This window comes from Bradysia coprophila, assembly GCF_014529535.1.
Source record: "Bradysia coprophila strain Holo2 chromosome X unlocalized genomic scaffold, BU_Bcop_v1 contig_35, whole genome shotgun sequence".
NCBI classification, from domain to species: Eukaryota; Metazoa; Arthropoda; class Insecta; order Diptera; family Sciaridae; genus Bradysia; species Bradysia coprophila.
This window is the reverse complement of record NW_023503325.1, coordinates 1,016,861-1,029,426: the sequence shown is the minus strand read 5'-3', so window position 1 is coordinate 1,029,426 and position 12,566 is coordinate 1,016,861. Positions and strand designations below refer to the sequence as shown.

The 12,566-nt window shown below is 36.0% G+C and overlaps 1 protein-coding gene across 2 annotated transcripts; it reads left to right on the top strand.

Annotated features, from left to right (window-relative positions):
* The first annotated feature begins 6,476 nt into the window (after nt 1-6,476).
* LOC119069458 (trypsin-like) lies at nt 6,477-8,161 on the top strand. 2 transcript variants are annotated; one of them, XR_005086334.1, is made up of 6 exons: nt 6,477-6,756; nt 6,817-7,136; nt 7,211-7,459; nt 7,549-7,561; nt 7,626-7,962; nt 8,048-8,071. XR_005086334.1 is itself a non-coding variant. In XM_037173509.1 (5 exons), exons 1-5 carry the CDS (start codon nt 6,705-6,707, stop codon nt 7,760-7,762), a joined length of 771 nt encoding a protein of 256 aa, XP_037029404.1. In that variant the 5' UTR covers nt 6,477-6,704; the 3' UTR covers nt 7,763-8,161. The 2 variants fall into 2 exon arrangements, 1 of the variants encoding a protein (XP_037029404.1); XM_037173509.1 differs by having other exon boundaries at nt 7,626-8,161.
* The last annotated feature ends 4,405 nt before the right edge of the window (nt 8,162-12,566 follow it).

Below are 12,566 nucleotides of genomic sequence, written 5' to 3'. Positions count from 1 at the left end.
AGTCATAGAAAAATTCATGTAATTCTTTTCCCGCACTATAAATCGTAAAGAAATTTTCGCAATTCCGGTCCATAATCATCACCTTTCCATGCATCCATTTAATGTCGTTTTGAAGGTATTTATTTCACTGTATTCCCGGACACAGCGCAATATGAACTTTTTTTCGCACGCAGTGCGTTATCAACTTTTTTTTCGCACGCAGTGCGATATCAACTTTTTTTTCGCACGCTAAAGAACCTATTACCTTCAACGAAGGCTAATTTTTTATAAATAAAAATCTTGCATTGACCAGAAATCGAACCCTCCACACCAAAAGGTTTTTGAGCACAAAGCAGCGACTTTAGCCATTCGGCTATAGAGTCACACAATTATACCGAACGTATTGTTGAAGCGTATATACTAAGCATTGACTACTCGATTTCATTCAACGCGTCTCTTTACATCACATTGCAATGTGTATTATAAAGCAGCCATCTTGATCGTTCAAATGAATTTCTGTAAACACAAGAATTTTAGAACAAAATGTAGGACATGTTTTGCATTGGAAAGGTGATTATGGCCCGAAATTGTGAAAAACGTTGTATCTACCACGGTAGGTATGAAGGTATTTTTTCGCACACGACGTCTTGTCGACCTCGGCTTCGCCTCGGGTCGACAATCGACATCTAGTGCGAAAAAATACCTTCATACCTACCTTGGTAAATAAATAACTAGAAGTTTTTTCCCTCACGATATATAGTTCGGGAAAAACTGACATTTCTTAATGAAAAATCATGGCAAAATAGGTCGTATTTCAGTTGTCGGATGCACAAATTGTTTTTTTTTTAATGAGAAACGCTCAAAATTGGTAAAATGTTAGAAATAGTGGAGAAAATGATCAGAATGTGAGGCATTACGAAAGACACCAAAGGCACCTTAACTAATTCTTTATTTTATTGTTGGCAACAATTCGAAGTAATTTTAATTTTTTTCTTGTTGTGTAGTTTGTTTTAGTTAAGGTAAGCGAGGGTATAGCTGACCGAGCCTAAAGATTAATTTTTTCATGAAAATAATGCGATTATTATGTTTACTTATTTCATAAAACCATAAAATGAAACCAGTGCACCATCTCAGTACAAAGTTGCACATTTCTTAAGAAAATCGTAAGATCGGTGTGGTCTAATTTAAGAGTGATATCGCCAAAACTTGAACCAATTTCAAAACAACGGCTCAGCGATTCGGGCAAGCTATAGCTCGTTTGAATCGTCATTCAATTCTGAGAAATAGGGATCTTTTACTTTTTCTGTTAGTTTCCCATTTTCGGAGTGAACACGTGAAAGTAATAGCATGTCAATGGGTCGTGAAAACAGTTTTTCGGTGATAGCTCGAGATAGAAATCTTTCTAAAATGTGAAATGTTGTAGGAATATAGGCCTCTAGCAGACCTTCAAAACGAGTATAATCATCGGTAAGGACAGCTACCCGTTCTGGACTTATGACTCAAAATATGGTGAATGTTTGGACAGTGCTGCTGGCTTGCAACAGAACTTTTCCGCGGAACTGACTATAGGGTGTTGTAGCTGGACTTACCCTCTTTCGTTCCTCGTATAATACACCCCAGAAAAATTGTGTTGCAAGCCACAAAGTTAGTCGAAGTAAAATGTCGCTCCAATAGACCCATATTTTTCAGTGTTTTCAACTTGTTTTTGGTGTTCAAACAGGCTGGAGCGATAGGAATGAAATAAACTAAATCAAAATTACATGTTCAGCTCGAAATTGTGCTGAACCGTGCGATCATTGTCCTTGAAAATGTTGCTTTCCTCCTACTTCGTAGTAGGTGGAAAACATCATTTATTTGACTTCATAAAAATATCAGGAACTCAATTGCTTTCACCGAATATGGGCTTTTTGTAAAGCAGAGATGCGCATCGTTCATTTACAGTCAATAAATGGTCACCCAAGATTTAATTTGTACTTCACAAGAGGTCACGACCGTTCCCAGCTATAGAAAATGTGTCAAAATGGGAACAGATCAAATTAAATTCTGACGAAGGAAAAACTTAGCTTCATCGAAATCATCCTGAGATACTGATGACCAAAGTTGAAAAATTTCTTAGCCGGTCAGCTACTACCTCGCTTACCTTAGGGGATAGATTATTCTTTGAAAATTTGCTTGATCTACACCGACTCACAACATACTTTTCACCAAGAAGCTATGATGGCTCATTTTTGTGTAAAGAAAATTAGAAGACACAGCATGATCTATAGTTTTGTATTTAAGGTTCTTTCAGAACCTTGGTTTTGTACACTTTCACATAACCTTCATGGCTTCATGGTAGATTCAAATAGATTTGAAGAATTTCTCGGCCAAACATATTTCGCGTAGTTCTGTCCTACGGGTTTTTACAATTTTGTTTATTTTTGTTGTGACGCAACGTTTTCTTGAAGTAGTGTCTCGGCTGAATGGTAAATAAAAAAGCGAAAATAAATGTCAATTTTTGGTATAATATTTATTATTACAAATTCTTCTTTTTACAAGTTTTCCTATTGTTATTGGTGTGTAACACTTATAAAATTCTTATATACGCTGCCCGTATTCATTATACAAATCACTATTATATTGTTCATAAGCTAGGGACTATGTTTATTTCTATCAATAGTAATCAGCGAATATCATAAATAAACAAAACAAAAAATCTTCTGTCCAAAAACAAGTGTGCCAAACACTTAGACCAAACTTATAGTTGAGATTTTTAATACAACACGCTTGACTCATAAGTCCTTAAGTACCATGTACTCGATTCAATATATATACATTTTATCACATTAAACGACATGTAACATTCACATAATTTAGTATAGCAAACTTTTCCTTCTACGTTCAATTTACATATTCATCCACTACACCCTCTAATGCATCTTCGTATATATCCTAGAACAATCGATCTCTTTGAATGTCTAACTAAAATTCTAAACTTAAAATTAAATTTGTCTTTTTGACTTTGTGTCGCCTAAATTAAATGGAGGATCTCGATTTATTGAAATTGTAGGCGCTTCATGGAATAATATGGACTAATGGATATGTCAATAAAACGAAGAATTTTTTTTTTAAAGAAATAAATCCACCAAGAGTCGAGACATATACTTTATGCGGTTTAAACTCTACCAATACAACTGAGCACCTGTCAGTTTGTTCGATTCCGTGTGCGATTATTATAACGTCGATAGGTTTGTCTAAAAAACAATTAGCGAGGTAAAATCGACGTATCCGTTTAATATGGTTTCAGTGAATAAGAACGTGATACTATCGTCATATTACTGAAAGGCACGAAACTGAATCCACGCCATTAGTCGTATAAATTTATACGTCAGAGAGAGCTTTTTTCTCCTTTGTTACGATCTGTCAGTTTTTCTATTTTGCGATTTAGTATGGAAATGAAAACTAAAATTGAGATATCTTTGCTGTCTTAAGTGGTTTTTCATATTTTTTTGGACCAAAATGTTTTAAAGTGTGTTTGGAATCGATTGACATTAACAAAATAATAAAATATTTTCACACAATCTTTTAATGCCAATCGATTCCAAACACATTTCATTTCCATACTAAATCGCAAAATAGAAAAACTGACAGATCGTAACAATAGAGAAAAAAGCTCTATCTGACGTATAAATTTATACGACTAATGGCGTGGATTTGCCGCATACGTTAAGCGCATCCATTTTAATTTATTTTACTTATGTACCAACCTGGAATCCATTATTATGCCTGATTGCAATTGAATTAACGGATTCTGAACGTATCGGGCTCTATTCAAAATACAAATTCGTCGCAATGTTTAATTCCCTGTTTGACTTACATCAGGAATTTTGTACGCGAAGGACGATCTTCGAGACGTTCTTCCTTACTTTAAAAGAAGAAGATTATTTGGAAGTGAACATGTCTAGAAGAAACAATGATTCACAACATGGTAGCAGAGCATGGTATGCTTTAAAATTGCTGACTGAACTAAATTCAATTTGGAAGCAACATCGGACAGTAAAACCGAAGAAGTGCAAGAAGAAGACGTGTGGTCAGAACTAGATCTATTGTTGGACTAGAGAGTGTAGAACGTGGGTTCCAAAGAAACAATAAAAAAGGACAGACATGAATAAGTAAACTAGAAGAGAATTAGCGGCGAAACAAAACGAGATTAGAGTGTGTAATAATTGAGTACATGTAAACATAATTTAGGTTTGCATACATTACAAATGGTTATGTTCCGTGTTATGGTTATAATCGAGGAAGCGTAAAAATGCTTCGCTCGACATTGCATATATCAATATGCGATTATTATATTTAAGAATGGTAAACATTTTATTTGCTATCAATGGTCAGTTATTGCGATGAGTGTTTCATAGCATAGCTGAAGTATATATACAGGTCATAGTTTGTACGAACATGAGTTAGGTGAAGTTCGTTCAACAAGTTCTGCTCAAATGCAGAATAATTATAGTAACAATAAGTAAATTGTGAATTACAACGAGTAATCAATGAAATAAAAACAGGATAATCGTACTATCAGCCTACCGTTGGCCGAACCGAATATCCCTCCCGTGGATGAACTCCATAGGTAACAGTAACATCCATAATGATTTTTCAGATAACATCAGGTCAGACGAAGTTATTGATCAGTGACAACTTATCACTAACTCATCAACGAGCTTGTATCTTGATTTCAGGGAAATCTACAGGTTGAGGAGCTTAACTTCTCTTAGCTCAGGGGAACATACACTACAAACATAAACGAGTTCATCAACAACATTCGTTACATTCGGTAAAGAAGTCGAAGGCAAATTCCAGAATTCTTTGGTGTTGTTCTTCTCAAATTCAAAAACGTTTTGTAAGTATAATAAAACAGATTCAAATGTATCTAAGCAAAGGATAATAAATGTACCAATAGGTAAAAAGAAATGTTCATAAACATTACGGCATCATCATATATGCAAGAGCAACTTTAGGCCATGCTCGAAATGTCATCTAAATGCTTTTACGGTGGGATCCCGTAGTCCTTTGGAATGCTCGGAGAAACTTTGCTAAAACAGCCCCGACCCCAACTTTTTCTACGAAGCCAGTTGCTGCAACGTTGCTACTACTTTATTCAGGAAAATCGTTCTGTTTGAAACGTCACAGCAACTACGTTCGTACAACGGTTTCACAACCTCTGAATAAGGATCATACCCACTATATCCTATCCTATCGACGAGTTATATTCATCATCACCTGACAAATCTTATGAAAATACAGCTACACTACATCTATTTAAAATATAATATAAATTCAACAGAAAGTTAAAAATTGTTTGTATTGTAGAATACATTGGGTGCGGCGGAAGTAACTCATTACATAAGGGGTCTATATGTGATGCGAGCGGAACTCACGAGTTTGAAGGTTGAAGTTGAAGGTTTGAAAACTGTTATTTTAACAAGTGCAGGCAAGTGTAGTTTGAGACCGAATTCAATTATGATTCACTAGGCTTATTCGTGTGCACATCGGTATAGTGTTCGATTGAGCACTGTATCGAGTACCACTGTCGCCATGGCCTGATGAGAAATGGTATTTTTGAGCTACATATTAATGCAAAACGTCGAAAGACGTATTTAATTTGGGGTAGGGTAATCTCGCACACCACACAAATTCATGGTGTGCGAGATTCACCTCTAAGTGGTGAATCTCGCACAGTCATGACGTTTCGTTACATGTCGTAAAAGGACGCATACTATGATCGCGAGTGCGAGATTCCCCGACACCTTTAATTTTCTCACAGATCGAAACAGTGGTCGAAAGGTCTTAAGTGTGGAGTTTGCATTTATCCGAGCCGATAAAAATAACAGTTTTCAAACCGAGCTGCTTAAGACTAAGCGATTGAGTTCACGAGATAACAAATTGACTCCGAGTTAATTAATTATTTTCAATGTACGCTGTTTTCTTTCCTGTCCAATAAGGAAACCTGTTGTTACACGTACATTTGCCCCACGAGGACTTCATATCGTTTAATATTGTGACGACGTCACTACTGTTGTATTGGTGCCATGTTTCCATCGTTTTGTAATTAGTAGGTGAAGATGTGCTGAATAAAATTTCGCGCCGTGTCATTCACAGTAATTGACTACGTTTTGTTTAAAGAAAATGTCACTTTGGGGGTTATTGTGAATGACGAGGCGCAAAATTCCTCAACTCCATTCACAGCCATATTTTTAAGTATGGTTTTCACTCAACAAAAAGTACTCAGTGATAGAGCCAGTGAAAGAACACTTTTTTTGGTAAGTGGAAAGCAAGCATTAGTTATAGACTTTGATAGCATGATAGCATCGCGAGGGAAAGTTATCTACTTCCCCTTACAAGTGAGAGAAGGTTCTTTACCTTGCGGACGCAAATGTGTTCTCACGGGAACACATACTTTCGATGGGAGCAAATGTGCTTGTAACAACATGTTTCCGTAGGGGATAGGCAACAAAATTAGTTTTATCGGCACGAGTAATTCTCGATAATGCCAACAAAAATCAGACACATTCTTCGTAGTTATATTCAGTTCAATTGTTCAATGAACAATTTGATTACATGTCCAACAATCTAATCTTGTTTTAAGTGCCGATCAGTTCGCGTGGTTTGCGTACATTTAAATTTAGCACTCACTGCTGACTATCGAGCAAACACACAATTTCGCAGAATTTGGAAAATCGGAGAGGATGTTGCAGCAAATATTTTTAGCGGTTCTGTTTGGTCTGGGGGCAGTTACGGGTAAACCTAAAAAAATGTATTCAAACAAAGTGAATAAACATTTTACAATAATCCGATAAGCTGCACCATTTGCGGATGATGAACTTGGATCTCTGGTAGTGAACGGTACAGACAGCAATATTGAAAACTATCCATATATGGTTTCCGTTAGAAGAATCACGGGTGCACACATGTGCGGTGGAACTCTTTTAAATCCGTACTGGGTTTTGACTGCGGCACATTGCCTAATGAACTCACCAGCAAGCTATTATAGAATTCAGCATAGTTCGACGGTCATTTCATCTGATGCAGTTGTAAATGTTACAATAGCGGCTGAAACTATAAGACATCCCAACTATGATCCAGAGGACTCACATCTGCACGATATCGGATTGATTCGAGTAAATATTTTCATTTTATTTTATGAAGAAAAAACGGTCTCTCGAAATGCCTGAATGAATTCGTACCGAATTAGTTAAGTGAGCCAGTCTATGTTAATCGATACGCCATCATACCACACCAATTTGCCGATGTAGCCCATGAAACGCCCAGTAGATTGCTCGGATGGGGGTTAGAGCAAACTGGTGGTACTGTACAGGAAACACTACAAGAAGTCGACTTAATTGTGTTTTCTGACGAAGAATGTAGACATCGTCATGATGACATGATTTACCCATCGTTTATATGTGGTGGTGTTCCAGAGGGTGGTCGTGGACAGTGCAGTGTAAGTGCCGTTCAAAATCAATTTTTTGTTATTTACCGACTCGGGTGGTCGAACATTTTTAACTTAAATTTATGCTTAAAATTCCGTAGGGTGACTCTGGCGGTATGTGAAATAGTTATCTGATCCAGTGATCAATAAGGACTCACAGTCGGCTTTGTTGTAACAGGTCCGCTTTTGGTGAATGGAATCGAAGTCGGAATAGTGTCATGGAGTGTCAAACCATGCACCGTTGCACCGTATCCTGGTGTTTATACCCAAGTTTCGTACTATCGTGAATGGATTAGACAATTCACTTCAGTTTAATTCAAAATCGCATATTTGGACACCGACGTTACAATAGTTCCACTTTTTTAGTTCCACTTCTTTAGTTCCACTTTTTTTCTTTTACTAAAAAAAAGTGGAACTATCTTCCTATTGCGTGTGTGCAGTGTGACAATAATTCCACTTTTCAGATGTAGTAAGCAAACATATTTAGAAATATCTTGCTTGTGGAACTAAAAAAAGTGGAACTATTGTCACACTGCACACACGCAATAGGAAGATAGTTCCGATTTTTTTAGGTAAAGAAAAAAAGTGGAACTAAAAAAGTGGAACTATTGTAACGTCGGTTATTTGGAATAAAGTGAAAATGCAGAGAGGAGAGAGAAATAATGTAACAAAACAGAACGAATATAATTACAGGCGTGTTACTAAGAACCACAATTAAGAGTACGTACAGTCCGGTGAAGTTCACTGTGAAAATTTTGATACGTCTACCCATACAATTTATATTGGTTGGATCAATGCTCTCTCTAGCAAGCAAACTCTCAGCTCTTTGTGTCAAATTCACATCTTATTTCTTTGTATGCTACGAACACTATTCAACATTTTGACTGATTGCAGCGTAAATTCTAAAGACAAATTGACACTTTCACCACCTTAAAAAGAGTAGTTTGATTGCTAGAGAAAGTATTGGTTGGGTAGACTTGTCAAAATTCACTGGTTAAAACGAAGAATTACTGAACGAGCTCTAATTAATTGTAAATAAATGAAATTTAATTTTATTTAAGTTCCACTCCACTTGTCGAAAAACAGTTACCGAAGCTTTTGTTGCTCAAAAACGGGAGTTTGCTTTTATCATAAAATTGTTCCAGTTGTGGTAATAGAAGCTTCGGGAAACTCCGAAGTCCCCCGATTGGGGGACAGTTCATCGATATTAACGATTTTTGTCAATAAATGCCAATTTTTGAGATTTCATTATACTTGAAATATCGATATCTGATAAGAAATGCACCTTTTAATTGAGAGCCAAGCGACATTAAGTTTGTCATTACAACCTTGTAGAAGCCAGATCGGAAAATATGGGTTCGGCATTTTTTTTAAACTTGGACATAGGCTGGACAATATTTTTTTTTTCAAAGCTTTTTGGTCTTTGGGCTGGGCGGGCACAAAAATTTGGTATGTCCACTCACCTCAAAACAATGAACGAAAAATTACCCCTATGAAACGGATAATTTTCGTAGGGACCAATTTTTTTTTGTAAAGAACTGATATCGGTGGGGATCACGCATACAGCTTCGACTCGCAAAGAAATGCAAAAATTTAACCGAAAAAATTCAAGAAAGAAAAAAATCAACAAAAAAATTTCTGTCACAAAGTGGCAGATGGGTGATTTTTGGGGAAAACCCTGATATACCCTCGGAAATACCTGTCGACTAGGATATGAAACTCTATAACTTTGTCTTTCAAACGAACTTTCTAAAACGGTCAAAGCTCCCAAATGGGCGATTTTTGGAGAAAACTCTGGAACACATGTCGACTAGATTGTAAAACTATATAAATTTGTCTTTTAAACGAACTTTCTATCTGCCATATTTTCTGAGTTATAGGTCCCATAGCTCAATAGCTTAAAACGCTCATAGCTCCGAATTGAGTTATAAGCTTTTACGAAAATCCCTTCAAATTAGTTTCTTAGAATTACGTCCTTGACATACTCTAAAAATTTCAGCCGATTTTCATACATTATGAAATTGATGAATTTTACCAACCTTTGTGAGTTTGTTACAGTGAAACTTTTGAATTATTGAGTGGATAATAGTTCAAAAGTTTCACTGTAGCAAGGTTGGTAAAATTCATCAATTTCAATATCTCGGCCAAATGTTAACCTGTTTTAACATGTGATAGCTCGTTGAACTTGTATAGACGCCTAGAGTACGAATAAAATACTTTGGGGGCAGCTGGAGCAAAGGAGGAAACGTCAAAGAGTTCCTGAATAATATGTTACTCGGTCCTACAGAAATTTTTTTTTTTAGTGTGACCGGACTTGCATCGCGGCCCTTCACTAACGAAGGGTCATGATAAACGTTAAAGCATTTATGATCAACCTCAAAACTTCCAAAATAGCTGATATTAGTAAAAAAAAACCTTAAAAGGTGAAAATGACGCAGGTGCAGGTCCTTCTGTCCTTTACAAAATAACTGATATCGCTGAGAGTGACGTATTTTGCGCCTGCACGCAAAAGTTTTATCAAAGAACAATCGACCCAAAAATTTTACAAATTTTAAACCAAAAAATATTTGCGTCACAAGTGGCAGACGTTGACGAAACTGTTAGGAAAATTGTTAAAATATGTCCCGATAACCCGCGAGTATATAACCAGCCAGTGAAATGCAATTTTCACACAAAATGGTATGGACCATCTGTCAAGCTGTTCAGCTGGTGGAGAAAAAGGTATGAGAAATTTGTTGGATATCACTTGATAATAACTTATGTTGAGTGAATGAACATAGTAATCTAATTGAATTAGTAAATCTAGTAACCTTAGTTAAGGACTAAAATCATATAAATACGGTGTATTTGCTATAATAAATTCAGTCTATTTCGAGACGACAAACTGGTCGTTTTATTTTAGATTCCGGATTGGAATCCGTGAAATTCCAACAGGTTATGGGCCCAGGCACATTAAACTGTGGCAATTAATCTACAGCGCCAGTTTGCACTGGAAGGGGTGTCAATAACACTCGCTGTACGATTGAATTGTGTTGTGTGGTCTGTGGAAAGTTGTGGGGCCGGTGGCGGAGTATTCCAAGTATGGCGATTGGTATGGCATCGTTTCGTCTGAGGAGGTGGTCACTGGCAGACAATGGTTGCATGAGGTCAATGACAGGTAGCCGATGGTCTCAACAGTGAATTCATTTGGTGGCAAGATGCGGTATTGACTGTGTATGGGCATAGCGGTAAAGCAAGCGGCAGTGTGGTCGTTGGCACATACAAGTCAATGGATTGCTTAATGATTGGAGGTTGTTGAAGACATACGGTAGCGAGAATATCATTGGTGGCAACAGCGAATTTGAGTAGGAGAACTGCGGGAAACATTAAGTGGATCCATAAATTATTATCAATTGAGGGGTAGTGTTGGATATCACTTGATAATAACTTATGTTGAGTGAATGAACATAGTAATCTAATTGAATTAGTAAATCTAGTAACCTTAGTTAAGGACTAAAATCATATAAATACGGTGTATTTGCTATAATAAATTCAGTCTATTTCGAGACGACAAACTGGTCGTTTTATTTTAGATTCCGGATTGGAATCCGTGAAATTCCAACAAAATTGATTTCACCGACTGGTTGTGTACTAGTGTAGAGAGGAAGGGAATTCAAACGTAAGAAATTCGAATCATCTGCAACTCGTTGTTGGAGTTATACTAGTAATATAACTCGTTCAAGTCGAACACTCGAGGAGACACACTAGAATAGTAGCCTAATGAAATGAATACCAACGTCCAGTTCTTTATTTAATTAATGAACTTTATTCCATAACAAAATAAAGACGTTTTTAAAGTTTGAAAAGCTGCATCCTAGCTGACCACTTGAGTTTGCTTCTAGATTGCACAAACACAATGCAATAACCTGAGTGATTTCAATAAATGTTTTATTTACCAAAAAAAAAACTTTCGTGTGAAGAGCGGTGAAGAGTTCATAATTTTAAATTTCAAAAGATGATGAAGAAATTTCAAAAGTTCAGTAATACTAAAGGTAAGGTATTAAACCGAGAGTTGGGGTAATCGAAGTACCTTTACTTTCGAAGCGTTATTGCTTGAAAACTTTTTAAAAAAAGGAGCAAATATCAGTTTTGTATTGAAGAATCATCCTTTGGCATCGTAAATTAATCAATAATTAACACATTAAAAAGGTTTTGGATTTAAATTCAATGTTTTCAGAAAAACAAGAGTAAGAGAGGAACCGATAGTTGGTTGTATTAGAACCATCGTAACACAATTTATAAGAAGCAACTCACGATCAGGTTTTCGCTACTCGACTGTGGCTCGCGAAGAGGCTACATACTTTCTGAAGTGGACTTTTCAATCATAATCTTGGAGAGGCTTTTTCAAAGCCTCGTAGTGGGATAAATGACGTCACGGAGAAAAAATTGGACTCCTTATTAAGGAATTAAGGAGGTTTTAGCACAAAAATAAGGAGAAATAAGGAAATTTTTAGTTGAAATTAAGGAAAAATGAGGAGAAATTTTTCGATAAAAATCGAAATTATTCTAAGATGCAGCAATTAACATCGGAAGTCCACCTCAACTTTAAAATAAAACGCATTATTGTTTATTTTGACGTATCGTTTTTGTAAAATTCACTTTTATCACGATAAAAATTTGAATATTTTGGGCGCGTTTAAGGCTTCAATTAGATTCTTAGCAAAGCTTTGCTTCAACAATTATCACTGTAAGTGCGCTTCAAAATTCAAAATAAAATGCATCACTGTTTATTTTGACTTTTATCTATCGTTTTTGTAGGGTGGACGTTAATCAGTTTTCGATGCGACAAAATTTTTGAAATTTAAGACTTACTTACGGCGTTAATTATTACTTGACCCCACCCTCAAGATTAAAAACTTGCTGGATTAGATTTTGAACTCGTTAACTGCAAAAGCGGTTGTTTTTTATCCCGTTCGAACTTCGAAAAAATAGTAAATTGGTGAAAGTATAAAAGTATAAATTTGAAAGAAGTAAGTGTAAATAAGGCTAAACTTTCTAAGGTTTTACTTTTTCAAAAATAGATTATGGGTCAAAAAACGAATATTTTTCAGCCTAAATGTAGGCAACACATTTGAGAAGG